At 48.9% G+C, this 26,565-nt stretch overlaps 1 protein-coding gene and 1 long non-coding RNA gene across 2 annotated transcripts in view; one reads left to right on the top strand and one right to left on the bottom strand.

Moving 5' to 3' along the window:
• Positions 1-4,101: 4,101 nt before the first annotated feature.
• On the bottom strand, positions 4,102-4,892 carry LOC132509751 (uncharacterized). The gene is made up of 2 exons (XR_009537121.1): positions 4,709-4,892; positions 4,102-4,564 (listed from the first exon to the last, which is right to left on the bottom strand). It is a non-coding gene; the product is annotated as an uncharacterized LOC132509751 (long non-coding RNA).
• Positions 4,893-5,172: 280 nt separating this feature from the next.
• The window catches only part of C19H16orf95 (chromosome 19 C16orf95 homolog), a 438,566-nt gene continuing 417,173 nt past the window's right edge, over positions 5,173-26,565 (top strand). The window contains 7 exon segments of the mRNA XM_060129824.1: positions 5,173-5,333; positions 7,228-7,282; positions 8,037-8,177; positions 13,237-13,383; positions 14,268-14,304; positions 14,505-14,606; positions 17,088-17,301. Of these exon segments, the coding sequence (XP_059985807.1) occupies positions 8,037-8,177; positions 13,237-13,383; positions 14,268-14,304; positions 14,505-14,606; positions 17,088-17,301 (641 nt within the window). The 5' untranslated portion in view covers positions 5,173-5,333; positions 7,228-7,282.

Below are 26,565 nucleotides of genomic sequence, written 5' to 3'. Positions count from 1 at the left end.
TGAGAACAGAAGGGCAGGATAGATAGGGCAGGGCATGTGCTCAGCGGCTGGGCATACAGCTGAGGAGCTCATTTATGTATTATTTTAACCTGTTTACAAAAGTAATATTCTTGTGAAAAATTCAAATGTTTTATGTAGGAAGTAAAAGTACCTCATGTTCCCATCCAGCTGGGCCTGGAGCCCTGAGAAGGGTTGGGGCTAGGTCCCCTCCCCCATCCGGGGCGTCGCATCACCCCCATCCCTGCAGGCACTGTGCTCGCCCTTCCCCGCGGCAGGAGGCTGCATTGGTGGCCCTGGGGAGTGTGCTCCCCTCCGGCCCGGCGTCCCTGTGACCGGGTCCCTTTGTAGCCCGCCCTCTAGTGGGCACGTAGAGTCGCTGCACGCTGTGTGACCCCAGCCAGCAAGGTGAAAATAACAAAGAAAGAAGATACGCCACTTGGGTAAAGTTTTCAGACCTTTCCCCCCACTTTGACTTGAAAATCCATGAGTGATGGAAGGCCGCCTTTCAGGAAACTTGGGGAGGGAAGGGCTGGCAGCTCTGCCCCGCCCTGGGATGAACAGGTGCTTCTCCGGGAGCGGACTCGGAAGGAGGCAGCCGGTCACCCAGGACACCCACGAGGGGCCCTAGAGGCGGACCTGAGAAGCAGACCTGAGGTCCACCCGACGGTCCTGCTCTCGTGGCACGCACGCGCACCCTCAGCCTAGGCCGAGCCCCAGACACAAGATCTTTTAGGGGAAACCAGCCCCGCTGCTGCCTAGGCCCCTAGAGCTTCTCAGTCCCCAAGCCCGGCTGCTTGCTTGGGGCGGGGCTTCTCCACCAGTCATAAGGTCTCCACGTTTAGGGGCCAGGTGATTCTGTGCTGGGCCACCCCGCTTGCTGTAGCGGCTGAGCTGCATCCCTGGCCTCCCCCATCATGACAACCAAAAACGTCTCCAGATGCGGCATAGTCCCCTGGGGACTGTCACCTGGTGGAGAACCACTGGGTATGTACCTGCACCTCCATGCCCCAAGCAGGGTGCCAAGTGTTGGGGACACAGCAGTGAACGGGTGGCAGGGTCTCAGTCCTGCACAGGTCACAGAACAGAACATCCCCCAAATGGGCTCAGGTAGCCTCCGCTTGACTCTTGGGTGCTGTATCAGGTGATGATCTGTCTCCAGTGCAATGAGGGGTCAAGGCTGAGATGGAAGCTGGTGCAGGTGGTCATGTGGTACCTGGCCTGCAGGGCCCAGATGGTGGGCGAGGTGCTGTGTCCTCACCTATCTCCCTCTCTACCCAGGAGGACGTCACTCCCAGAACCTCAGCAGGGGCCCAGGAACGGGGTGTCTGCAAAGCTCCAGAGCCGTGGGCTCCTCCCTGGTACTGGCCCCGTCCTCGGCACATTTCCCCGGCTCCTGGTGGGCAGGAGTGGGCAACGGCTGTTGTGTCAACAGCAACACTGCCTGCCACTCGAGCTGGTGGCTTGGCTTCCCGAAGGGTGGGTAGGCGTGAAGCTCAGCGCCACCAGGTCCTCAGCAGGAGGGAGATGCCTGCCCAGCCCTGGCATGCTGAACTGTGATCTCTGGGGAGAGGGGTTGAGCAGTCGAGTTTTGCAAACCCCCCAAAGGATTCTGATGTTGCACAGATATCTCCTTTTCCAAAATCTTTTGGGAAGAGGATTCCAGAGAAAATACCTCAAGGAACATGATTTTAAACACATAGCTGTTCTTGGCACTGTAGTGGGAATCACTGGACTGTCCTTTTTTATTTCATGGTTAGGTTTTTTGAGTTATAAATTATGTCAATTTTTAGCGTAAGTAAATTTCTTTAAGTTGACCAACACATAGAGCTGTGAACAGGCACCACAGTCGAGTTCCAGAATGTTCCATCTTCCTCAGAATCCCTGGTGCTGCCCTTTCATAGCCAGTGCCCCGCTCTGAAACCACTCATCTCTTCTCCATCCCTAGTTTTGCCTTTTTTAGAATGTCAAACTGAATTGCATAGTATGTAGCTTTTTAGTCTGGTTTCTTTCATCAGCAGTTTCTCAGTCTTTTATTCATTATCATCTCCCTCCAAGGAGCCTTTTTAGACTTTTTTTTCCCCTAATACTCCCCATGACAATTTAACGCCACAGATACAGTTTATATGTACTGTATGCATTTGTGTGGGTCTGTGTGCGTGTGTGAGCCCAGGTGGATGGCCCCACTGCCATAGAATGTCTCTCCTGTTCCCAGCGTTCCACAGTTCTATTGGAAGGCAAGCTCCCATGGGGCGCCATGGGTGCAGGGAACATGGTGCCGAGGCCTCTCCTAGAGGACACTTCAGTGATCTCGGGGAAGGCGCTAGGACGGGGCCCTTGGTACCTCGGAGGTGGGGGTGAGACAGTGACAGAGGCACTTGAAAACGAACAGACTCTCCTAGCCTGGTGGCCTGGCTCGGCTGTGCCGTTTCATAGCCCTCTGACAACAGTGAGGAGGAGGATGACAGTGGTCCTGTGTCCCCCAGCAGATTGCAGGAGCTCGCAGTGAAGAAGGGAAGGGAAGCCGAGACGCTGATGTCACAGCCACCGAAGAGAGAAGTCTAGGTGTCTCGGTCAGTGAGGGTGACGATGAAGCCTATGGTCCTACGAGGAAAGGGTAAGGTTTGGGGCAGCAGAGTTGACATCATGCTGTCCACCGGTGGGAACCTGTCACATCATGCAGGGCCCCCATCCGGGTAAAAAGTGAGTCCTGTGTCCAGGGCCATGACGACAGTGGCACCTGGTGTGATCTTGACCAAAACCGCTGTGCGGCTTGGGCTGGGAAGACACTTGAGTGCTCAACGTCAGAGAGACCCAAAAAGTTATGAGACATGAGAACTTAAGAATTACAGTTCCTATTTAGATTTTATTTGAAAATCATGATTTCAGTTAATCCGTAGGATTTAGGTTTGTGGAACTCCTATGCCTGTCACAGGTCAGTTAGGCAAGGCTATCTTGAAATAAGCCAACCTCAAAACAAAAGCACAACTTTTTGGTTCTTTTCTGGGTTACCAGTAATACGTACTTTTTTTTTTTTTGCGGTTTGCGGGCCTCTCACTGTCGTGGCCTCTCCCGTTGCAGAGCACAGGCTCCGGACGCGCAGGCTCAGCAGCCATGGCTCACGGGCCCAGCCGCTCCGTGGCATGTGGGATCCTCCCGGGACCGGGGCACGAACCCGTGTCCCCTGCATTGGCAGGCGGACTCTCAACCACTGCGCCACCCGGGAAGCCCCAATACATACTTTTTAAGGAACGTTCTCGAAGACACAGATATAGACACGTGTGAGAGTGGGAAGTGGCTGTCCTCCAGCTGCTGGACGAGCCAGCACTGTGTGTGTGTGTTTTTGTCTGTGTCCTCTAGTGGACATAAGCTCTCACTCTCTTGGGTGTATACCCGGGGGGGGGGGCGGGGAACTGCTTGGCCATAGGGTATTCACACGTTTAGGCTTTGTAAATACTGCCCAACAGTTTGCCTATATGGTTGTATCCATTTTGTGAGTAATGTATGAGGGTTCCAGCTGCCACATCCTCTACAAACTTGGTACCGTAAGTCCTTTTAACTATTTTTGGTGGGGATGGGGACGGTGATGAGTCACTCTTGACATGAGATGGCAAGTCCAAGGGGTGAGGGCCAGACTTTCTAGGGGGGCACAAACCTGTCTTCTATGCTACCACGATGTTCCAGTGGGCTCAGGAGGAGAATGCAAGGAAGCCAAGGGCCCTCCAAGGCTGGCAGAGACAAGACAGCCATAAATAAAATGCTAGGCTAATGGTGAGATTCCTGGATAATTTTGTCATTAGCTATTAAGAGACCAGTGGTGACATTATTTATAGACACACATGCGGTGGGGGGGTGGTGGTGTCTGAAATAATTAGCAGCTAACATGGTGGGGTGCTGCCCAGTCAGCATCGGTGTTGGCCCGGAGAGCCTGCGTGGGGGTACTGGCTGGAAGCTCAGCCCTGTTTACACTTCATGAACTTACCAGTTAATAAAGGAGCCAAGAATCCTGAGCAGTGCCTGGGAACTCCTGTTTGTCCATGGCTAGAACGCAGCACGTGGAGATGTGCCCCCCACCCCAAAAAAAGAAAAACAAACACTGAGAAGTCTGTTTCCAAGAAATACTTTTTTTTTTTTTTTTTTGCCCCACGGTGTGGCTCGCTGGATCTCAGTTCCCCGATCAGGGATTGAAGCCGGGCCAAGGCATTGAAAGCTCGGAATCCTAACCACTAGGTCAGCAGGGAACTCCCATGCTTCCAAGAAATACAAATCTGATCTTGTGATAAAGATCACAGAGAGGCAGAAAACATTCAATTTTACTAAAATGTGAAGACAAGCATCGTGTCTTCATTTCGGAAACTGCCCAGAGCGCACACGTGCGAGGGGGAGGAAGGAGAGATCAACGGGTAGAGAAACGGGCCGAGAGTTCAGAACCGCACGGCATCTCTGGATGTCAGTTGTTTTGAATTCCACGTCCTTCGAACCCCCAGGTTGCTTAAGAAACACACATTCTCTAAAGTCACAATTTGAGCCCGATTCAGCCAGTGACTTGCGGGGCGCCCGGTTAAATCTGAATGTCAGAGAAACAACGACTTCAACTACAAGTACGTCCCGGGTCCTGCGTGGGACACACTCCTACCGAGATGCTCCCCGGTATCCGGAATAGGCCCTGGGCCGGCACCGCGCCCCTGCGGCCTCGGGGGGCGGGTCCCACCTCTTTCTCTCCTTCCAGGGGACAGAGACCCCGGCTAGTGTGCCCCGCGGCCCCGCACGCCCGTCCTTCGGAAATGGTGACTGGGCATTCCCGGGAGTGAGGGGGTGGTTCTTCCGGGGCCGACGCCCATCCAGGCCAGGCCGGGGCCACAACCGACACGCGGTCAACCGCGCCGGCCCGACCTCCGCTCAGTCCCCGAGCGGAGCCCCGCCCCGCCCCGCCCCGCCGACCTCGCCCTGCTGACCCCGAGGCCCGTGGCGCCAGGGCCCAATCAGCTGCCAGGTAAGTGCCTAGAAGGTAGCGTCTGATTGGCTGAATGAGGGCCAGTCAGCGGCGTGCGCAGAGGGCCGTCGCCGGAAGAGCCTGGCCTCTGAGGGGCGGGGGTGGCGGAAGAGGAGGGACCTTGGGGGTCGGAGGAGGCCCCGGGGAGGGACAGGGCGCAGAGAGGCGGACGGTCTGAGGGAGGAGTGACACGCCTGGGCCAGTCCCCGCTTTCGTCACCGCCGTCATCTTGAGCTTCGTCACCCCCCTCTCCACGACTTAGAGTCGCGGCGGGCACTTCCGGGAGCCCTCGGGTGTCCGTTCGGTCTGTCAGCGCGCACTCACCCCGAGCGCGTCATGACAGGCAAGTGACCCCTCAGTCCTAAACTCTGGGCCACCACTCCACACCTGGGGCCCGGCACCCGAGTCACCGGAGGGAACCCGGACCCCGAGTCACCTGAGGAAGCCTAACCCCGAGTCACCTGGGAAAGCCGGACCCCGAGTCACCTGGGGAACCCGGACCCCGAGTCACCTGAGGGAAACCGGCACCCGAGTCACCTGAGGGAAACCGGACCCCGAGTCACCTGGGGAAGCCGGACCCCGAGTCACCCGGGGAAGCCGGACCCCGAGTCACCTGAGGGAACCCGGCACCCGAGTCACCTGAGGGAAACCAGACCCCGAGTCACTTGGGGAAGCCGGACCCCGAGTCACCCGGGGAAGCCGGACCCCGAGTCACCCGGGGAAGCCGGACCCCGAGTCACCTGAGGGAACCCGGCACCCGAGTCACCTGAGGGAACCCGGCACCTGAGTCACCTGAGGGAACCCGGACCCCGAGTCACCCGGGGAAGCCGGACCCCGAGTCACCCGGGGAGCCCGGACCCCGAGTCACCTGAGGGAAACCGGACCCCGAGTCACCTGAGGGAAGCCGGACCCAGAGTCACCCGGGGAAGCCGGACCCCGAGTCACCCGGGGAAGCCGGACCCCGAGTCACCCGGGGAAGCCGGACCCCGAGTCACCTGAGGGAAGCCGGACCCCGAGTCACCCGGGGAAGCCCCAGCACCCCGAAATCACCCTGTCCCATAGAAGCTTGTACCAGGTAGGCAGGACAGACGCCATACCTACATCATGTAAGCCCGGAAGGGCAATTCAGCGTTTCACCTGAGGTTGTCAGGAGTAAGTCGTCAGGAATGGATGTGTCCACATGCTCAGGGACGGTGGTCAAGGACTGTTTGTCTCCATCTTCGGCTTTGCTTTCTTCCCCTCCTGGAGGCAAAATGCCCACCAAGACGTCCGGAGGCTTACGGCCTCAACAGAAAAGGACATTCCCTTTCCCAGTAATTTTAACAAAGTCCCAGAATGGGTTTCATTGGGTTGACTTGGGTTATAATACAATTCTGAGGCAGCCTCTGAAACTAGCTGGCTTCACCTTCTTGGCTGGGGTTGTGGCCCCCCGCAAGGAAACAGCAATGCTGTCATGAGCGTTTGGGGGCTTGGGTGCTGTGCAGGGCAGCATCCCACATCCTGTGTTGTCAGGGGTCAGCTGGGGCAGTTGAGCTCAGTGACCTGAAGCTATTGCTGTAGTGAGATAGCAATAATGGTGATTACGATGATGGTCTCACTTTTACCATTTCCATGTTATACATCGCTCTCAGGGAAGCTGGTCTTTGCTTTGTGTTGGCTTTATGCCCACTGGACACTCTCCATACAGTGGCCAACATTCTAGCATCTTGTTTTGGGGAGAATGGGAAGAGTAACAGAGTCTATGCAGCCCCAAATGCTTTGTCGTCCCAGAGACAAAGCACCCAGGTTTTTATGCTGCAAGGAATTTCCTTAGATGTAGAGCTTTGAGGATATTGTCCTTCAGTATTCCAAGTATGCTCAGGGTGTCTGTTAAAGCATCATATGTGTTGTGGTGGGCAGCTCCACGTCCTGGAAAATTCTCACCAGGTTGGAATGTTCCTGTCTTTCCCAAAGGGCCTAGCACGGGTTTAGCTCTAGTGTGTCTGGAGCACATAGGTTTGGGGATGTAGGATTCCACAATAGCTTGACGTCTGGGAACCCCCAGACCTTAGCATGTGAGTGTGCACATACCTGCTTCTGTTGTCACCCCCTGCACCCTCTTAGGCTCAGAATGATAACCCCTTCCACTCCTGGGGTTTAATGGTATGGGCCAAGCTGGCCCAGGCCCTCACCCTAGTACTCCTGCTCCCAATTTACACAAAGCCCAGAACTTTCTAAGCCTTCCTGTTCTTTTCTAGGGAAAGAAGCACATTTCAAACTTTTGGGGAAGAAGTGTGTTCCATAGATCATTCGGTAAGGAAAGCAAATCTCAACTACTTTGCCCCAACTCTGACACGCCCCTGTGGGGTGGGGAGAGCAGAGAATGTGGGTCCAGAAGCAGCATCTCACGAGAGGGTGTGTCAGGGGAGTCCGTGGTTTCAGGGACCATGCAAGCCCCCAAATCTCTATGTAGGGTCACCCACTGCCTCCCCCACCGCTCAATTCTTCATGACAGGGATTCAGGAGGCCTGGGAGAACCAATGTTGCCCCTTAAAGTATCTGCTCTGGGCATCAGCTCCATCTGCCCCTGGAGAGGATGACTTTTCCTCTGCCCCTGCCTGTGGGTGTGGTGGGGTCACATGGGATGGTTGTGGAAGCCTTTGCAAACATAAAGCACTGTGTGCAGATTGACATGGATTACCACAAAAAGAGCAATCATTCCCCCCCAACCCCTGCTAGGGTTGGTTGTACTTCCCCATTTTTAGGGGGGAAATCCAAGACTTGCTCATGGTAATGTGGCTGTAAGTGGTTGCACATCCCAGCATACCTGGTCTGCAGGCTCTGGTGGTCCCCCTCTAAGTGACTTTGGAGGGCCTCAGGGCAGGCCGAGATAGCCTGCCTCTTTGTGAGCTTCGGGAGCTGAGGCTCCTGTCCCTGCGCCTGCCCCTGGATGCCCTGTCTTGACCTTGCTCCCTCTGAGCATGGATTTACTATTTCAGAGAGTACCTTGGCTCACATCACTAATGCAGCATCACATTCAATTCTCTTTTTTCTGCCTCTTGTTCAGATGTGCCCTGTCCCCAGCTCTGTTCACCGAGAGCCCATCTGCTGTGAGTGTCAGGCCAAATTTGGGGGCCGCCTGCCGGTGCGCAGGGCTGAGGCAGTGCTGCCTTACTGGGTCCCTCTGTCCTTGAGACCCCGAAAGCAGGTAGGTGACTTGAATCAAGGGTTCAGATTTATGGAGATACGATTGGCATATGATAAATGGCACATACGTAAAATGTAGTGTTTGATAAATCGTGACATATGCACACATCTGTGAAACCACCTCTACAATTGTGACGATGTACAGTCATCTCTAGGCATTCAAAGGGGATTGGTTCCAGGACCCCTGTAGATATCAAAATCCAGGGTGCTCAAGTCCCTTGTATAAAATGGAGTAGTGAGGTACATGTGCGCAACCCTAAAAGGTTTCCTTGTGCCCTTTTGAAATTCCACTCAACCCTCTCTTCCTCAGGCTACCGTGGGTCTGTTTCTGTCACTAGAGATTCATTTGCATTTCCTTGAATGTTATATAAATGGAAGGCAGCTATGCTCACCACTGTCCACCAACTCACACTATATAAATGGAATCATCTAGTATGTACTCTTTTTGTCTGGCTTCTTTTACCCAGCATAATTATTTTTCAGATTCATCCACGTGGTTGTGTGCATTGATAGCTCATTACTTTTTACTGCTGAGTAGTATCGTTATACGGATAGACCACAGTTTATCCATTCATCCAGTGAAGGGTGTGTGGATCATTTCCAGCTTTTTCTGTTTTGTCCAACAAATAAAACTGCTGTGAACATTTGTGTACAAGTCTTTGTGTGAACATGCCTTCATTTTTCTTGTACAAGTACCTAGTTTTTTCTTGGGCAAGTACCTAGGAAAGGCATTGCTGCATCATATGGTAGGTATCTGTTTAACTTTTTAAGAAACTGTCAACTGTATTCCAAAGTGGTTGTACCATTTCACAGTCTCTCCAACAATGTATAAAGTTCCGGTTCCTTCACATCTTCACTAACACTTGGTTTGGTCAGTCTTAAATTTTGGCCATCTTAATAGGTGTGTATCTCATTGTGTGTGTGTGTTTTTTTTTGGCCGCACAGCTTGCGGGGTCTCAGTTCCCCGATCAGGGATTGAACCCATACCCTTGGCAGTGAAAACGCGGAGTCCCCACCACTGGACCACCAGGGAATTCCCTCTCATTGAGGTTTTAACTTGTATTTCCACAGTGACTCATGATGTTGAGCATCTCGTCATATATTTTTGCCATCTGCATATCTTACTTGATATGTCTTTTTTGCCCCTTTAAAAAACTTGGGTTGCTTTTTTTAGATTAGTGAGTTTTGAGAGTTTTTTGTATATCTGAATACAAGTTCTTTACCAGATATTTAATTTGCAAGTGTTTTTTTCCACGTCTTTGGCTTGTCTTTTAATCCTCTTATCACTATCTTTCAAAGGGCAGAAGTTTTAAATTTTGATGAAGTCCAATTTATCAATTTAATCTTTCCTGGATCTTGTTTAGGTGTGCCTGTCCCCAGCACAACAATGGATCATGCTTTCTATGCATTTCTAAGAAAGCTTTGCCAACCCAAGGTCAGAAAGGTTTCTTCTATGCCTTCTTCTCGAATTTTTATAGTTTACTGTTTATATTTAGGTCTGTGGTCCATTTTAAGTCAGTTTTTGTATATGGCATGAGGTATGGACTGAAGTTCATTTTTTGTACATGGATGTCCAGTTGTTCTAATACCACGTATCATAAAGCTCATCCTTTCTCCACTGACTTGCCTTTACACCTTTGTCAAAAACCAATTGTCCATATACACGTGGGTCTGTTTCTGTTGCGGTATTCTGTTCGCTGATCTGATTGTCTATCCTCATACCAGTACTATACTAACTTGATTACTGTGGCTTTATAATTATAAAAAGTCTGGAAATCAGGTAGTGTTAGCTCTCCAACATTGTTTTTCTTTTTCACAGTTGGTTATTGTAGGCTCTTGGCATTTCCACTTGAATTTTAGAATCAGTTTGTCAATTTTTTACAAAAATGTCCTACTGGGATTTTGATTGGGATTGTCTGTAGATCAGTTTGAAGAAATTGTCTTCTTAGCCATATTGAGTCTTCTGATCCATGAACATGGTAATTTCTATATTTATTTAGGTTTCTTTAATATTTCTCAGCAGTATTCTGCAGTTCTTAGTGTACAGGTCTTGCACATCTTTTGTCAGTTTTATTTATAAGTATTTCATATTTTTGATGACATTGTTCTTAAAAGTCAGTTTATGTTTGCCCATTGCTAATATTTAGAAATACCATTTATTTTTGTATTTTGATCTTGTATCCCACAATATTGTTAAACTCATTCTGGTAGCTGTTTTTGTAGATTCCATCAGAATTTCTGCATGGAAGATTATGTTATTTCCAGATTGAGATGGTTTTATTTCTTCCTTTCCAATCTGTATGCCTTTTATTTATTTTTCTTGTCTGATACACGATAGAACTTCTAGTAAACTATTGAAGTGGAGTGGGGAAGACAGACATCCTTTTTTTCCCCTGATCTTAGAGGATACGTTTGAGTTTTCACCATTAAGTATGATGTTAGCTGTGGGTTTGGATGCCCTTTATCAGGCTGAGGAAGGTCCCTTCTATTGCTAGTTTGCTGAGAGCTTTTACAGAAATGAGCGTTGGATTTTGCCTGTGTCTATTGAAGTCGTTTTATGGTTTTCCTTTAAGGGTTTGTTAATGTGATGAATTACATTGATTGGTTTTCAAAAGTTAAACCAACCTTTCAAACCCATTTAATTATGATGTATTAATCCTGGCATCGTAGAATCAGTTGGGAAGTATTCTTTCATTTTCAGGAAGACTTTGTGTAGGATTGGTATTATTTCTTCATTGTGTGTTTGGTAGAATTTGCTGGTGAAGCCACGTGGGCCTATAGCTTCCTTTGTGGGGAGGTTTTCAAGTACAAATGTAATTTCTGTCGTAGATACAGAGCTATTTAGTTTATCTGTTTCTTCATGAGTGAGCTTTAGTAGTTTATACCTTTCAAGGACTTTGTCCATTATATCAGTGTTGTTGAATTTATTGGCATAATGTTGTTCATAATATTTCCTTATTGCCCTTTTAATATCAGTAGACTCTGTAGTGATTGTAGAATGTGGAATCTCTCGTTTCTTGTTTTTTAATAGACTCTCAAAGGGGTCAGTGTATCAAGATGACTAAGTCATATTGTTCTAGGCAGAGGTGGTAGCCTCAGTCCCTCCTGTTGGTCATTGTATCATTTGAAAGTTGGGCAGAGTAAGTATTACCATCTCCCATTAGCAGATGGGCAAACTGAGGTCCAGAGAGGGACGGGGGCTTGTCCAAGATCACCCACTCAGTCCATAGCAGATCAGGGATTAGAATCTAGGTCTCTGGCTCAGATTCCAGCACTCTCCCCACTGAGTTTTGTTGCTGGGTGTCAGGGGTAAGGGTGGAAGGAATATAGAAGTCAAGGTGCCCAGCACATCTCACCAGGGTGACTGCCCAGCCTCCCAGCTGGTCTCCTTGCCTACATCCTTTCTAACTCTGACTGTCCATTTTCTGATCTGTAGCTGGTGAGCTTTTAAAACCATATATCTGGTCCTGTCACTACCCCGTGGAGACCCATTTCCCTCAGAATATGGACCAAACTCCCTGACACAACTCTTGGGGTCCTTCTTGACCTTGCCCCTGCCTGGATATCCAGTCCCCTTTCCGCTTGCTCCTCAGGCTCCTGTTCCATCAGCAGGGAAGTATTAGGTGCAAGAAACAGAAAACTGACCCACAGTGGGTTCAACCAGGGTCTTTGGTAGAGAGAGGGTTCTTCTAGGATTGGTTTTTTGGCTTTATGATGTCTTCAGGGACCCAGATTCTCTTCATCCTTCCACTCAGAGTGTTTGTGCTGTCATTTCTAGTGTTTTTAGATGGTGGCCACGGGTCTGTTTTACACTGTGTTACACATGGCAGAAAGTGAGTCTTTTGGAGTCTTCCAAAGTCTTACTCTCCCACTCTCTCTTTCTTCTCAGGTATAAAACATTCTCAGAAGCCCCAGTTGACTCTCCCCCCCAACCCCACAACCAAGACTGTTTGCTGGCAAAGTGGGACAGGCTGATCCCTGGGGCCTGGCCGCTTTGCCCCATGAGCAAAATTGGTTTCTTTTTAATTTATTTATATTTTATTCATTTATTTTTGGCTGCATTGGGTCTTTGTTGCTGCACACGTGCTTTCTCTAGTTGCGGCGAGCAGGGGCTACTCTTTCTTGCGGTGCACGGGCTTCTCATTGCGGTGGCTTCTCTTGTTGCGGAGCACGGGCTCTAGGCGTGCCGGCTTCAGTAGTTGTGGCACGTGGGCTTCAGTAGTTGTGGCTCGTGGGCTCTAGAGCGCAGGCTCAGTAGTTGTAGTGCCCGGGCTTAGTTGCTTTGCGGCACGTGGGATCTTCCCAGACCGGGGCTCAAACCCGTATCCCCTGCATTGGCAGGCAGATTCTCAACCACTGCGCCACCAGGGAAGCCCCCCCCGCCACCTTTTAAAAAAATGTAAATGGTAGCATACAGTGCTGCATTTCCCACTTAATATTGTGTCTCTATGCTCATTCTGTGTCAGGACAGACAGGTCTGCCTCATTCTTTCCAAAGGCCACCCATTCCCTCTGTTCCCACGTCCATAATTTATTGTCCCTTATTATAGGCATTCAGGCTATTTGGTCACTACAGCCAGTGCTGTACTGAGTGTTCTTGAGCAAATGCTCATGTGTCCTCCTGGGATACAGTCCCAGGAGTGCAATTGCTGGACCAAAGACTATCCATTTTAGACTCTGACCAATGTTGTCAGGATTCTGGCAGAGCCCTCTCTCTAGCCGAGAATGCTGAGGCTCGGAGAGGCTAAACGTTGTGCCTAAGGGTTGTTCCTGGAGGCTGCCAGGCTCAGGACAGAGCCAGGCCTCCCAACTCCCACCCATGTGTCCCGCCACAGTACCACACAGATGCCCCACTGCAGAGATGCAGGTGGTGGGTCGTGAGGGTGCCAGCCACCACTGGGAATATCATGGAATGGGGACCTGTTCCCTCAGCTGGGCTGTTGGGGTGTGCTGTGGGCGGGGCATAGGAGAGGCACTCTCCAGGGCCCTGTCCCCGAGGCTGAGGTTGTCTGGGGCGTGGCTCTACCCCGCTTTGGACCTTCTCTTCCCTTCCTCTGTTAGATCCAAAAGATGGTCTGGTTTTACGTCCCCCAAACCACCAAGGCATGCCCCTGCCCATGCCACCACTCTGGAGGCCGCCTCCCGCTGCCTAGGGATCAGGCTGTGATGCCCTACTAGGTGCCCCAGGTCCTGAGGTCTCACAAGAAGGTAAGAGGGAGGCTCGCATGGCAGCGAGGCCTGAAAGTGAGAGGCGGGCTAAGGAGGGACCCAGAGATGAGGGAAAGGGTGCTGGGTTCTTTCCCCACAGTGGTCTCCATTGATGTCTGGGGGCCCTCTGGAAGCTGTGGCCTAGGGCAGCAGAGTGCAGGAGGCAAGTGGTACTCAGGGCAGGCCCAGGCCAGGTGTCCTGGTGGTGTTGGGAAGGGTGGGGTGCACTGCTTTCTGATGAGGGTGCCATCAGAAAGGTGACAAAGGTGACAGCAGTCACCTTTCCGGCCATGTCTTCTCTCCCCTTCTCCTCTCCTGCCTTCTCCTCCCTCTTCCCTCTTCTCCACCTCCCTCACCTCCCTCCCTCTTCCTTCCCACCCCTCCTCCCTCTCCTTGCCTCCTCTCCCCCTCAGCTCTCTCCGCCTGTCTGAGCATTCTGCACTTGTAGCCCCAGCCTGGCAGGCCTGGAGGGAGGGTGCTGGGGAAGGACCACTGCTCGAGTGTCTGTCCTTGCTCTTTGGCTCTGTCTGGTACCTCCACAGCTCTGGGTTCCAGGCCAGCAACTGTGGTGGGAGATGGTCAGCCAGGTCCAGCCCAACTCAGCTCCAGGGCCACTTCTCTCCCTTGCTTTCTGAGCAAGCTTTTCTGGAGTGAGAGGCTTCCTTCTGCCTTCACTCACATTCCAGCTGCTGGTTTTCTGTCATCAAGTAGCATACTGCCCCCAGAATTAAGACCCAGAGGCTTTTTAAAAGGAGAACACAACTTGCATTCTGAGCTGGCCATGGACCCCTTCCAGGGGGTTTCCAGGCCAAATCACTGGGACCCCTTCTTGGTGGATCACTGGGGCTGACAACGCTTGCCCACATCCTTATCTTTTATCTTAGGTGGTGAAAAGGCAGCAGAGTTTTAAAGGCATCCCAGGTAACTCATTGCTCACATGTCTCATCCCTTCCCTGTCCCCAAGGAAGGCGGGGGTCTCATGAACATCATGATGGGGTGGGGGAGACTTTTGTCATCCCCAGATGGGTGTAACACAAAGAAGACCACAGACTGGCGCACACACCACTTCTCCCACCCCTACCCTCACCAGGCATCACTAATCATCCCCCATGTTTTCCCAGTGAACCCAGAGAAGACTCAGACTCTACCAGTTATCAACATTGGCTCTCAGGAAGAAACCAATTTGCAACCTGGGGTTAGGTGGTATCTGAAGTGTTTTTTAAGCTCTACTCTTCTATAATTCATGATATGGTATGTGTATGTATGTGTTGTGTATAAATATGTATTTATGATATAGTATATATGTTTGTATGTTGATGTATTCCTACTTTCATATATTCAGGACACGTTATATGTTCATGGCACCACATTTATGCATATATTCATCATACAGTATATTCATACGTTCATATGTTCATGACAGGCATAGCACATACTCGCATGTTCATATGTTCACAGTGCAGTGTAGTCATGACAAGGTGTGTTCGCATATCCATATATCTGCGGCGTGATGTATGCATGTACTCACGTGCTCAGTCATGGTGCACCAGGAGGTGGTGTCTCCACCCACACCTTTACTTTCTTTGTCTCTAAAATGAGCGGAGGTGCTCTCCCTTGCAGATAGCCGACACGTGTGCTTTCTCTGCGTTGCATGTGAGCAAAGGAGTGGACGATTTGTTGGCTCAGATCACACCCTCCCCTTTTCGTGCTGGGGCCAGAGGGCATAGTGAGTCCCCTCGATGGACTCTGTGAAGGAGGGACTGGACGGGTACCGAGAGGTTGGATGTCTGACATGGGGTTCCTGTGATGTGCAGGTAATTTGAGAGGCCCGCCCAGGGGCACTCAGCTAAGGGGGAGAGTGCTTGGGAAACGAGCAGCCACTATCCCACACGCCTACCTCTGCATGCAGAAGATACCTAGTTTTTTCTTGATTATAAAAGTAGCACAGTTAGGAGGAGCACGAATTGTCACGGCCTTTGGCGGGAGGTTTGGAGGTATCGATCAAATTTTATAACGTGCACAATCTTTAATCCAACAAGCCCACATCTGGGTAATATGTGTAGACACTCCACGCACGTCTGTCTGCGGCAGTGATTTCCTTGGCAAAAAACTGGAAGCAACCTAAGTGTCTCTCAGTTGGAGGATGGACATGAATGGGGGTGCGTTTGAAATGTGGCGCCAGCTGCCTAGAGTTCGCAGCTGTTAGGGATGATGAAATGGACTCCCGCGCACATTGCAGTGTAGGAAAAGAAGTCATTGTAGCCCAGGCAATAGGACTCCCTTAATGTCAGTTTTAAAAATGAAAGCTCTGATTGTGCTTAGGTGAAGGCTGTTATCATTTGTCTCAGCTGACAGTCACAGGTAACCCCTGTGGGTGGGGAAGGGGGCAGGTCAGGCCCAGCAAAGAGAGGCTCTTGGTGGGGTGCATGATGAGCAAAACAGGTAGCAATACGTTGCCTCAAGCTTCAGGTGGAAGAGCCAGAAATCACTTTATCAAAAACAAAAAACAAACAAAAACGAAAAAACAAAAAACAGGCAGGAGAACGAGAACCACCTGAGAAAGTACTCTTCTCACCGTATAATCACCGATTTATGGGCTTATTTTTATTGGTTGTTTTTGGCTTTGAACACTCTGCATCTTTAAGAAAGTCTAAAAGTTCAGTCAGTTTATTGTTGAATAATGCATCCACTGATACGTTGTTAAAAACCAGTATTAATTTTTACTCCAGCCATTGTTTTATAGTTCAGGTGATTTATGTTAATGTTTCAAGCCTCAAACCCATTCAAGCCAGAAGGTGTTCATAGGACAGGAGTGAGAGAGCGAGTCTCACTGCTGCCAGGAAGATAGGGATCCTTCTTTCCTTGAGCTGAGCTTTGTACAGAGTGATTAAAAATATGGGATGGTTCCCTTGGCCTCAAATCCAGCTGATTTCCATTTTAAAGGGAAAATCTGTGTCTCTGATCTTGTATTTTCCTTGTAAATAGAGGGCTCATGTGCTTTTCCTCTTTATGCTTTTGTGGTAGAATTTTTTATAAGGAAAATATACTTTGAGCGCATTTTATATTAGTATAATTAGAGTGTACATTTTCTAGTAGTAACATATTAATAGTGTAATAAAGTAAATAAGAGATATAACATCAAGAGGGTCACATGTGACAAAAGCAGGTCTTGAAAAAGCTAAAGAGCATCAAGGAGATGGAGATGTTTGAATTCTGTTTGTGGATGTGGTTGTTGTTAACTTCTTATTATGGGAAATTTCAAATACTCCACTAAAGCCCAAGTTCCCGTCTCTCATCTATAGCCATGATCAGCTCCTGGTAGATGTGGTTTCATATGTGCTTCACCCACTCCATCCCCACCTCCAAAAAAAAAAAAAAAAAAATGAAAAAAATGAAAAAGAAAAAGATTAATGTGGAGCATATCCCAGCTAACTACCATATCATTTCATTCATAAATATTTCAGTAGGCAGCTCTAAAAGATAAAGACTCCGAAAACACAGCCACGAGGCCCCGCAATCACCCTAGAAACAAACAAACAGCAGTGCTCTCTTCATCTCAGTGGGCACACCCCTGGGCTGTGACCTGCCTTGTTGGGACACCTGGTTTCCTTGCCCTGGGTTCCAGAGGGCTCTCTCATGGGTGCAGACTTGAGAGCATCCTGTCCCCACACCCCGCTGAGGCCTGACTCTCTTTCTCTGCCTAGAAGTCCCCCTGGACGTGCGCTCTGGGTACAACCGCTGGAGAATCTGTGATGGTGAAGGGCGCCGTCTCCTCAAGTGGCAGCAGCTCCAGGCCCTTCACCAGGCTGCGCCGCTGTCCCCAGGGCAGCCAGCAAGCCTCCCGGCCTCCCTCCTGCCCCTCAGCCTCAGCCTCCTGATCGTCCTCCAGGCCCTACTGAGTGTCATCGTGGCCCTCCGGTGAGCAGGTGCGGGTGGGGCAGTGGTGGCCTTGGGCTCATCTCACTCCCAGGGTTTAGTTGAGTTGAGGATGTGGGAGAACTTGGTTGTTGCTCAGCAGAGGGTGAGAGATGAGCACGGCCATGATTCCTGTTATGTTGTTACCATTGTCTGGACTCTTGCTCACACCTGACACAGGTATCTTCTTCCAGAAAATGCAAGGGAAGAGCAATCCAGATACGCCAGGGCCAGGGCTGATGGTGGGGAGGTGGGGTGTCTTGGGACCACCCACTTTTCTTTCCTCCTCTCTTCCCTGTTCCCAAGTTCCCAAATTCCCCTGCCCCCAAAAGACCATTGGTTCCAGTTTCTGCAGATTTCTGTTGTGTTGGGGTTGGAAGTGGATTTTAAGCCAGCTCGACTAGCCAGCCTTCTGAGGTCTGAGCGCATCGCACCCTCGGGGGACCTGCTGCCTCTCCCCTTTCCCCCAGCCCAGCCCCAACCATCAAGGCTCCATATTGAAAAGCCCTTTCTCTGGCCTCGGACCCACTGTCCTTGCCCAGGCCTGTGTTTCTCACCTGGAACCCCATTCAGTCCCCCACCACCACCCAGGAAGCCTCCAGGGCGACTTCAGTTTCAAGACAGGGTGTCCCCTTACCTGGTTGTTTGCTTTAGTTTTCTTGGAAAGAGCTCTCCTCCTCCATCTCTAAACTCCGCTGCCCCAGTTTACCCATCTCCCCAACCATTACCCCCATCCACCCCCTTCTTTCTGTTTCTTTTATCACACCTGTATGTAAATACGTGCAAACACACACACACAGGTATGTAAATATGCAAATACATATCAACATGTAAATGTGCACAATTAGAATTTACATATATTGACTTGTTTGCTTTTTGTCTGTCTCCTCCACACAGTTGTAAGGGGAATGTTCTAGAAAGTGTCCAGTATCTGAAAACAGTTTCAGATGTCTTCTGCCCAGTTTTCTAGTTGTTCAGACGGGAAGGTAGCCCTGTCTTTGTCCCACCATCTTGTCTGGAAGTGGAAGTTCCTCTCTCAGCATCCTGCTTGTCCACTCTCCTAGTATTGGGCACTCCCTGCGGTCACATATGATGTTGTGATGCACATCTGCGTACAAGTGCCTGTATGGACCTGGGTTGCAACTTCTCTAGGGCGAGTGCCCCCAGGAAGGGGCCGGGCGGGGGTCCGTCAGCTTTGCGTGATCTGTGAACCTTAGTGGGGCAGCATTGTGAGATTTCCTTTTTTTTTTTTTTAAGTTTCATCTTTCTGTCTGTGTTTGCCATCTCGATGTCAAATTTAGTTGGACTCCCTGGTTCCCACTCTGGGAAGAGCAAAGAAAGAAACTTGTCTGTAGATGGTCTGTGTTAAGTAGTTGGTCCAGGTGGGCCAAAGGAAAATTGCTAATGCTTTTATAAGACGTGTTTGCTTCAGAGCCAGCATCTTAGGGCAGAGGTCAGGCACCAATCACCTGTTTAGGAGAAATATCTTACCTGCCTGAGGTGTATGTGGGGTGCCCTGTGAGATCCCCCAAAGCACACACCCAGCCTATCTCAGGAGAGGCTGTTGGCCCATCTGCTGGCCTGGCAGAGACTTGCTAGAACTTCAGAGACCTCAGGAGATCAGGTGAGCTCTGAACTGCCCGACAGGGAGCCCTGAAGAGTAGTGATGAGTCAAGCACTTGCCTTTGTGGCTGGACTTGCCGTAGCCTTCGTTTTATTTGATTCCTTCCACAGTTCTGCAAAGCTGGGATTCTCCTCGGAGTTCCAGAAGGGAGAGTGGGCTCTGGGGGTTGAGTGAATCGCCTCAGGTCCCACAGCTGGAAAGTGAGCCAGCCAAGGCTGCACCCTGTTTTCTGCCTGGGCTCCTCAGGGACCAAGCGTACATCCCGCTCTGTGGTGGGGTTTCCTTCACCCTCCACCCCTCGGAGGTTCCCCAAACAGGCCCTGCAAGGGCAATGTGGTTTCAGTTTGGGGGGCAGTTCCTAGTAATTGCCTTTCTCTTTGCTTTCTAGCCAGTTGGTTTAGGTTTGAAGTTGGAATCAACAGCTACTGTCAAGAACATCAACACAAATGTTAGTCATACTCAAGGTCTTTAACGAAAGCCATCACATCAGGAAGAGTCTGTAATAGCCACCGTTTTCTCAGATCATATAATTCACATCCAAGAGTCAATCCAAATTATTTATCATCAGGTGGTTCTTAGTTGTAGTGGAGTTGTGTGAATGCGGGTGGGATTCCATTATGAATACAGTCAATAAATGTTATTTGTGAAACTCTTAAAGTGGCTACTTTAAAAATGATAACCTGTGATTTTCCTTTGTGAAGGTGGGACTTGTTCTTCACCTTTGTGCCCCTGTGGGAGGGGGCCCATCACTGAGTCTCTCTTCCCTTTGCAAGGACAGCAGATCCTCTGGACGAGGATCCTGAAATGGTTTTAGCACCTGTTTCATGTGGGTCTCACTTTAAGTAACATAAAATTGCATGTAATTTGAATTTTTAAAAACTGAAATATCATTCACATACCATAAAATGCACCTTTTTACTGTGTATGATTTAGTGGGTTTTGCTGTATTTACAAGGTTGTGCAATCATCACTACTATCTAATTCCAGACCTTTTTTGCCCCCAAAAGAAACCCTATACCTATTAAGCACTCACTCCCCCTTCCCTTCTCTCCCCACCCCTGGAAACCAGTAACCTACTTTCTCACTTTTCCGACTCTGGACATTTCATATAAATGGAATCATATAATATGTGTCCTTTGTGTCTGGCTTTCTTTTGTTTGGCATAATGTTTTCAAGGCTCACCCACATTGTAGCATGTGTCAGTGCTTCATTATTCCTTTTTGTTTTTGGCTGCGTTGCGGCATGTGGGATCTTAGTTTCCCGACCAGGGATTGAACCAACGCCCCCTGCAGTGGAAGCGCAGAGTTTTAACCACTGGACCACCCAGGAAGTCTGCTTCATTCTTTTTTATGGCTGAATAATATTGTAGTTTAGGGACATGCCACATCTTGTTTATCCATTCATCAGTTGGTGGACATTGTTTTGTTTCTACTTTTTTGGCTATTATGAATAATGCTGCTGTGAACATTTGTTTACAGATTTTTGTGTCAACATGTTTTCATTCCTCTCGGGTATGTACCTAGGAGTGCTGAGCCATAGGTAACTCTCTTTAATGTTTTGAAGAGCTGCCTCAATTTTTCACGGTGGAAAACTGTACACCATTTTGTATTTCATATTCCCACCAGCAAGGTATAAACTTTCTGGTTTCTCTGTGTCCTTGCCAACACTTGTTATTATACGTTGTTTTGATTTTAGCCATCCTTGTGGGTGTGAAATGGTATCTCATTGTGATTTTTTTTTTTTTTTTTTTTGCGGTACGTGGACCTCTCACTGCCGTGACCTCTCCCGTTGCGGAGCACAGGCTCCGGACGCGCAGGCTCAGCAGCCATGGCTCACGGGCCCAGCCGCTCCGCGGCATGTGGAATCTTCCCAGACCGGGGCACGAACCCGCGTCCCCTACATCGGCAGGCGGACTCCCAACCACTGCGCCACCAGGGAAGCCCTGATTTTTTTTTTTTTTGCGGTACGCGGGCTTCTCACTGTTGTGGCCTCTCCCGTTGCGGAGCACAGGCTCCGGACGCGCAGGCTCAGCGGCCATGGCTCACGGGCCCAGCTGCTCCGCGACAGGTGGGATCCTCCCGGACCGGGGCACAAACCCGCGTCCCCTGCATCGGCAGGTGGACTCTCAACCACTGCGCCACCAGGGAAGCCCTTTCATTGTGATTTTGATTTGCATTTCCCTAATGGCTAATGACGCTGAACGTATTTTCATGTGCTTATTGGCCATTTGTATAGCTTCTTTGGAGAAATGTCTGTTCAAACCAATTGCATATATTTTGATTGGTTATCTCTTTCTTTGCGTCACTGTTGAGTTTGTGTTCTGTATATATTCTAGATATTAGATCTTTATCAGATAGATCTTCTGCAAATATTTTCTCCTCTTCTGCTGGTTGCCTTTTCACTTGCTTGATGATATCCTTTGAAGTCCAAAAGGTTTTAATTTTGGTGAAATCCAATTTTCAATTATTTCTTAGGTTGCTTGTGCTTTAGGATATATGGTCATATCTAAGAAATCATTGCCTAATCCAAGGTCACAAAGATTTACTCATGTTTTCTCCCTAAAGATTTATAGTTTAGCTCTGACATTTAGGTCTTTGACGTATTTTGAGTTAATTTTTGTATATGGTGTGAAGGTAGGGGTCGGGGTTCATTCTTTTGCATGTGGATATCCAGTTGTCCCGTATAACATTCCTGAAGTGATAAAATTATAGAAATAGAGAACAAAGTAGTGGTTACCAGGGATTCAGGAGAGGGTGAGGTGGGAGGGATGTGGGTGTGACTATACAAGAGCAACATGAAGCATCCTCGAGGTGAAAGAAATATCCTCTCTCTTGACTTTATCAATGTTCTGCTTTGAGATTGTATTATCGTTTTGCAAGACTATAGTTGGGGCAAACTGAAGGGTGACATGGGATCTCTCTTTCATGTAAATCTACAAATATCTCAAAAGTTTAATTTAAAAAACAGTACAGTTTGCTTTGGAAAATTTTGAGAATAGAGAAACGTGATATACAGATTTTAAAAGTACTAAATTATGTACTTTTACTCCTGGGACCTCATTTAATTCTTACAATTCTCACATTTAATTCTTGGAAGCTGAGATAATTATTGTTATCCTGTTTTTGAAAAAGGGGAAACTGTTGTCCCAGAGAGGGTCTTTTGTGGCTGCAGAGGACCACCCATGGCCACATGGCGTCACATGGGACTACAAGGGACCACACAAGACCACACAGAACCAGGATCTCTCCCATAACCCTGTTTCTTTTAAATGCTGATACCTTCCTAGCCTATATCTCAGCTTCACTATTGCTGGAAGTTTTGCAGATAGCAATTCTTTCCAAAATGCATTCCACGGAACATTCACTATGTTTGGTGCTCTTAGACGGTTCCATTGTCAGATATGTTTGGGAGTGTGTACTGTAGACGTGTGTCTGAAGAGACCTGTGCACGCAGGGCAGTGCCATGAGTGCTGGTTGTGCGGTGACTCCTGCCTGCTATTTCTGTGACACAGGTGTATTGATGTTTCTCAGAGTGCCTCTATGATGCAACCCTACCACACAGCAGTGAAAGGGCCTCCCTTCCCCATACCTGCACCAGGCATTCCTCCTCTTTTGAATCTCTGCCAGCCTGAGAGGTAAAGCATGCTGTTACTGTGTCATTTTAATTGGCATTGTTTAATTGAGCCGTGAGCAGCTCCTTACAAGTTTGCGGGTGTTTGCACTGCCTCTGCTGGAAGTGGTCTGTCCATAGCCTTTGTCATCCCGTGTGGTTCCAGCTGAGGACAGCTGACAATGCCAGTCAACATACTAAAAACAAAACAAAACAAGACAAAAGAGCGAGGCATCTTTAACTGGAATGTCCTTGGACTTGCACCAGTAATGGGGGCTGAGGTCATGGCCAAGGGCATGTGTGAAGCATGGAAAGTTAGCCAGGCATAAAACTCAGCACATGCTGACTTGTGTGGGTCCCTGAGTCACTAACATTTATGAGCTGGGACGGCAATGCCCCAACCCTCATGGGCCTCCAGTTGTCATCAGTGGACAAAATTGGGGACCGAGATGTGCCATTTCGTAGACATTGCTTTCTTCTCAAGCAGGTCTGACTCGACAGAAAGTGAAAGACAATAAAATATATGTAAGCAAAGAGATGGTCAGGTGGTGACAGTGCTAGGAAGAAAGGCGAAGCAGAAAAAGGACGGGTGGTGATTGGGTTGGGGGCCTCTCTGAAGAGGAGACCCTGGGCAGAGGATTGAATGGGGCGAGTGTGGGGACAGAGTGCCAGAGGAGTGGCAGGTGCGAAGGCTCTGAGGGTGGACATGCAGGGAGGGTGAAGAAGTTCAGGAGCCCACTGTGGCTAGAGTGGAGAATGAAGTGGACTGTGGTCAGGGATGGAGGTCTGGAGGTCAGCTCAGGTCCAGTCCCGAGGCCTTGGCATCATGGGAGGGACTTAGGGTTTATTCTGACTTAGGAAAACCCTTTGGAAGCTCCTTGACTGAGTGGCCCCAGGTTGGATACTAACTCGCTCCCTCTGGTGGCCATACTGAGAACTGGCTGAGGAGAGGTGGCCTTGCGACCTGGGATGGTGGGAGCGAGCCTGAGATACTGGTGGATTGGCTGGGGTGGGAGAGCAGGGGGGAAGGAGTGGGAGTGGTGGGCACTGCAGAGGAGCCACGTGGAGGTGTTGGCGTGGCTGTTAGAACCGAGTCTGCGTGGAAGGGTGAGGTCTGGGCTAGAGGTGTAAATCCGAGTTCCCAGCTGGCTTGTTTTGGAGCCCTGCGGCTGGATGCAATCACCTGGGGAGTGGGTGTGGGTGTGGGTGGGGAGGATGGAGACTGAAGCAGAAGGGGGGCTGGCTGCAGTGGGTCCTGCCACCTGCATGTTCCGGGTCATCCAGGGCACCAGCAAACGGGACGTTCTCTACCACTGGGATTTTTGGATGGCAGAAAGTTGAGAATACACACCATGCAGAAAGACTGTGATCTGGTTACTAAAATGATACTTAGGTATTCCTACATGATTGAACGTGTGCTATAGCAATAAAAATGGGTTCTGGTGTCATTACCACCACCCCCCCCAGCCACCACTTCCTCCCTCTTCTCCTCTCCCAGTTCCTCATTTCCTCTCCTTCCTTCTCCTGCCTCCCTCTTACCCACCTTTCTCCTCCCCCCTCCCCCAAGTCTTGTCTCCGGGTCATCTTTCTGCCATCAGTGATCATGTACTAGAGGCTCTCTACAGCCTAGGAGGGCCAGCTTCGGGATCCCACAGTCTGTGTTCTTCTGGTGCAGAACCTTGGAGGACCTCCTCCTCGCCACTCCCACCACTGAGGAGTTGTCAGGGTGCTCTGTGGCTCCATAGTCTAAACATACTAAATTCAAACCCAGCCTTTATCTCTCACTAATAGTGTGGCCCTGGGCAAGTTTCCTAAGTGTCTGTACCTCAGTTTCCCGGGGGTAAGATGGGTTTACAGATATCTACATCATACAGTTTGGGGAAGGATTAGGTAATGTGGTAAGTTTAAAGTGTCTGTGATATGATAAATATTCAACCTGCTGACCTCTCTTCTGGTTCCTGGTCATTTCAAACATGGACTCTGAGCTGGGTGGTCTGGTTTGAATCCTAGTTCTACAGCTTACTGTGTGTTTGGTCTGTGCCTTGGTTTCCTCATCTATAAAATGGAGATAACAATAGTTCTACCTCATAAGGTGCTGTGGCCGTTAAATGAATTAATAATTATAAAGCAGTTTAAACAGTTCCTGACAGATAAGTGCCAAGGAATTATTTGTTAAATAAAAACAACTGTCATGATAAAAATGCTCAACAAATGAGGAATAGAAGGAAACTATCTCAACATAGTAAAATCCATATATAAAAACCCCACAGCTAACACCATACTCAGTGGTGAAAGATTGAAAGCTTTTTCTCTAAGATCAGGAGCAAGGCAAGGATGCCCGCTTTCACCACTTTATTCAACATGTACTGGAAGTGGTAGCCAGAGCAACTAGGCAAGAAAGAGAAACAAAAGCCATTCAAATTGGAAAGGAAGAATTAAAATGATCTCTCTTCACAGATCATATGATCTAATATGTAGGAAATCCTAAAGATTTCACAGAATTGTTAGAATTAATAAATGATCTCAGCAAAGTAGCAGGATGCAAAGTCAATACACAAAAATCACTTGCATTTCTGTACACTAACTATGAACAATCCCCAAAGGAAAGTAATAAAACAATTCCATTTACAGTACCATCAAAAAATAAAATATTTAGGAATAAAGCTAACCAAGGAGGTGAAAGACATGTATACTGAAAACTAAAGCCATTGGTGAAAGAAGTTAAAGAAGACACAAGTAATTGAAAAGATATCCCATGTTCATGGATTGGAAGGCTTCATATTCTTTAGACGTCAATACTACCCAAAGTGATCTACAGATTCAACATAACCCCTATCAAAATGCCAATGATGTCTTTTGCAGAAATGGAAAAACACATCCTAAATTTCATATGGAATCTCAAGGGTCCTGACATAGTTTCAGCTGGTGAAGTTGAAAGTGTTCTTGATATAGATGGTGGTGATAATATCACATTACGCATGTATTTAATACCACTGAAGTATATACTTAAAGGTGGCAAAGGTGGTAAATTTTGTGCATTTTACCACAATAAAAAAATAATTGAAAACAAAACCTGAATCATTGGTATTTATCATTGGTGTAGATCATTTGCTTTTTGTGCTCACAGCTGTTCTTAACTCTGAGTGCTGTGGTTTGTGTCTCATGCAGCCTTGGGGACCTGTGGGCTGGGATCCGAGACAGAGCATGTTGGTGGAATCAGCTAATCTCCAGGGCAGGGGGATCCTGTTGACTTGCTCTCTGTGTTTTACGAGGTGCCTACTATGTGCTGGGGGATGTGCCAGCTACTCATGTGGTTCCAGCGCCTAGTGTGAGGCCTCGTAATTGGCTTCAAATGTAGCTTGCGGTGTTCCTGAGCCGCTTAACGACCTTGGGTAATGAGGTGTGTCAGGCTCAATATTTGTTTAATGCTTTATTCACGGGCACAAAACAGTGGTAACGTTAACTTCAGGGGAACTTTAATGTTGTGTGTGTTTGGGTGAAGTCCCCAGCTCCTGACCCTTAAGGTGCTAGGTCTGTTGGGGCCATGTAAACTGTTTTACCTCACTTACGAGAAAGAGAAAAGAGGTGCTGCTTTTCCTCGGGAAAAGATGAAGTATTTCACAGCCAAAGCTTGTTCTCCTGTGGAACATTTTCACAGACTGCAGAAAGCAAACACATGGAAATTTCCAATACTTCTTCTAAGGGAAGGAGTTGGACTTGTCACAACCAGTACAGTGGGCCTATTCCTCCATTTGCTAATCCGTTCGTTCATCAATCCACCCATCCACCCATCACAGGCTGAGGCCTGCTCTGTTCCACCAGTCCTGGGGTCAGTGTGTGTGTCCAGCCAGCCAGTGGGTGAGGCCAGTGATTTCACCTTTCTGAGTTCCCTTTTCTTCACTTGCCAAGTGAGGCTGTGTTGGTGACAGGTTTAGCCCAATGCCTGGCCTAGAGCAAGCAAACCTTCAATACATGTAGCCAAGTTACAGCCATGATCAATAATAATAATAATGTACTCTGAAATAGACAGTTTT

Source organism: Lagenorhynchus albirostris, chromosome 19 (assembly GCF_949774975.1).
Source record: "Lagenorhynchus albirostris chromosome 19, mLagAlb1.1, whole genome shotgun sequence".
Classification (NCBI taxonomy): domain Eukaryota; kingdom Metazoa; phylum Chordata; class Mammalia; order Artiodactyla; family Delphinidae; genus Lagenorhynchus; species Lagenorhynchus albirostris.
Note: the sequence above shows the minus strand (reverse complement) of the source record. Positions and strands in the feature narration are given on the sequence as shown.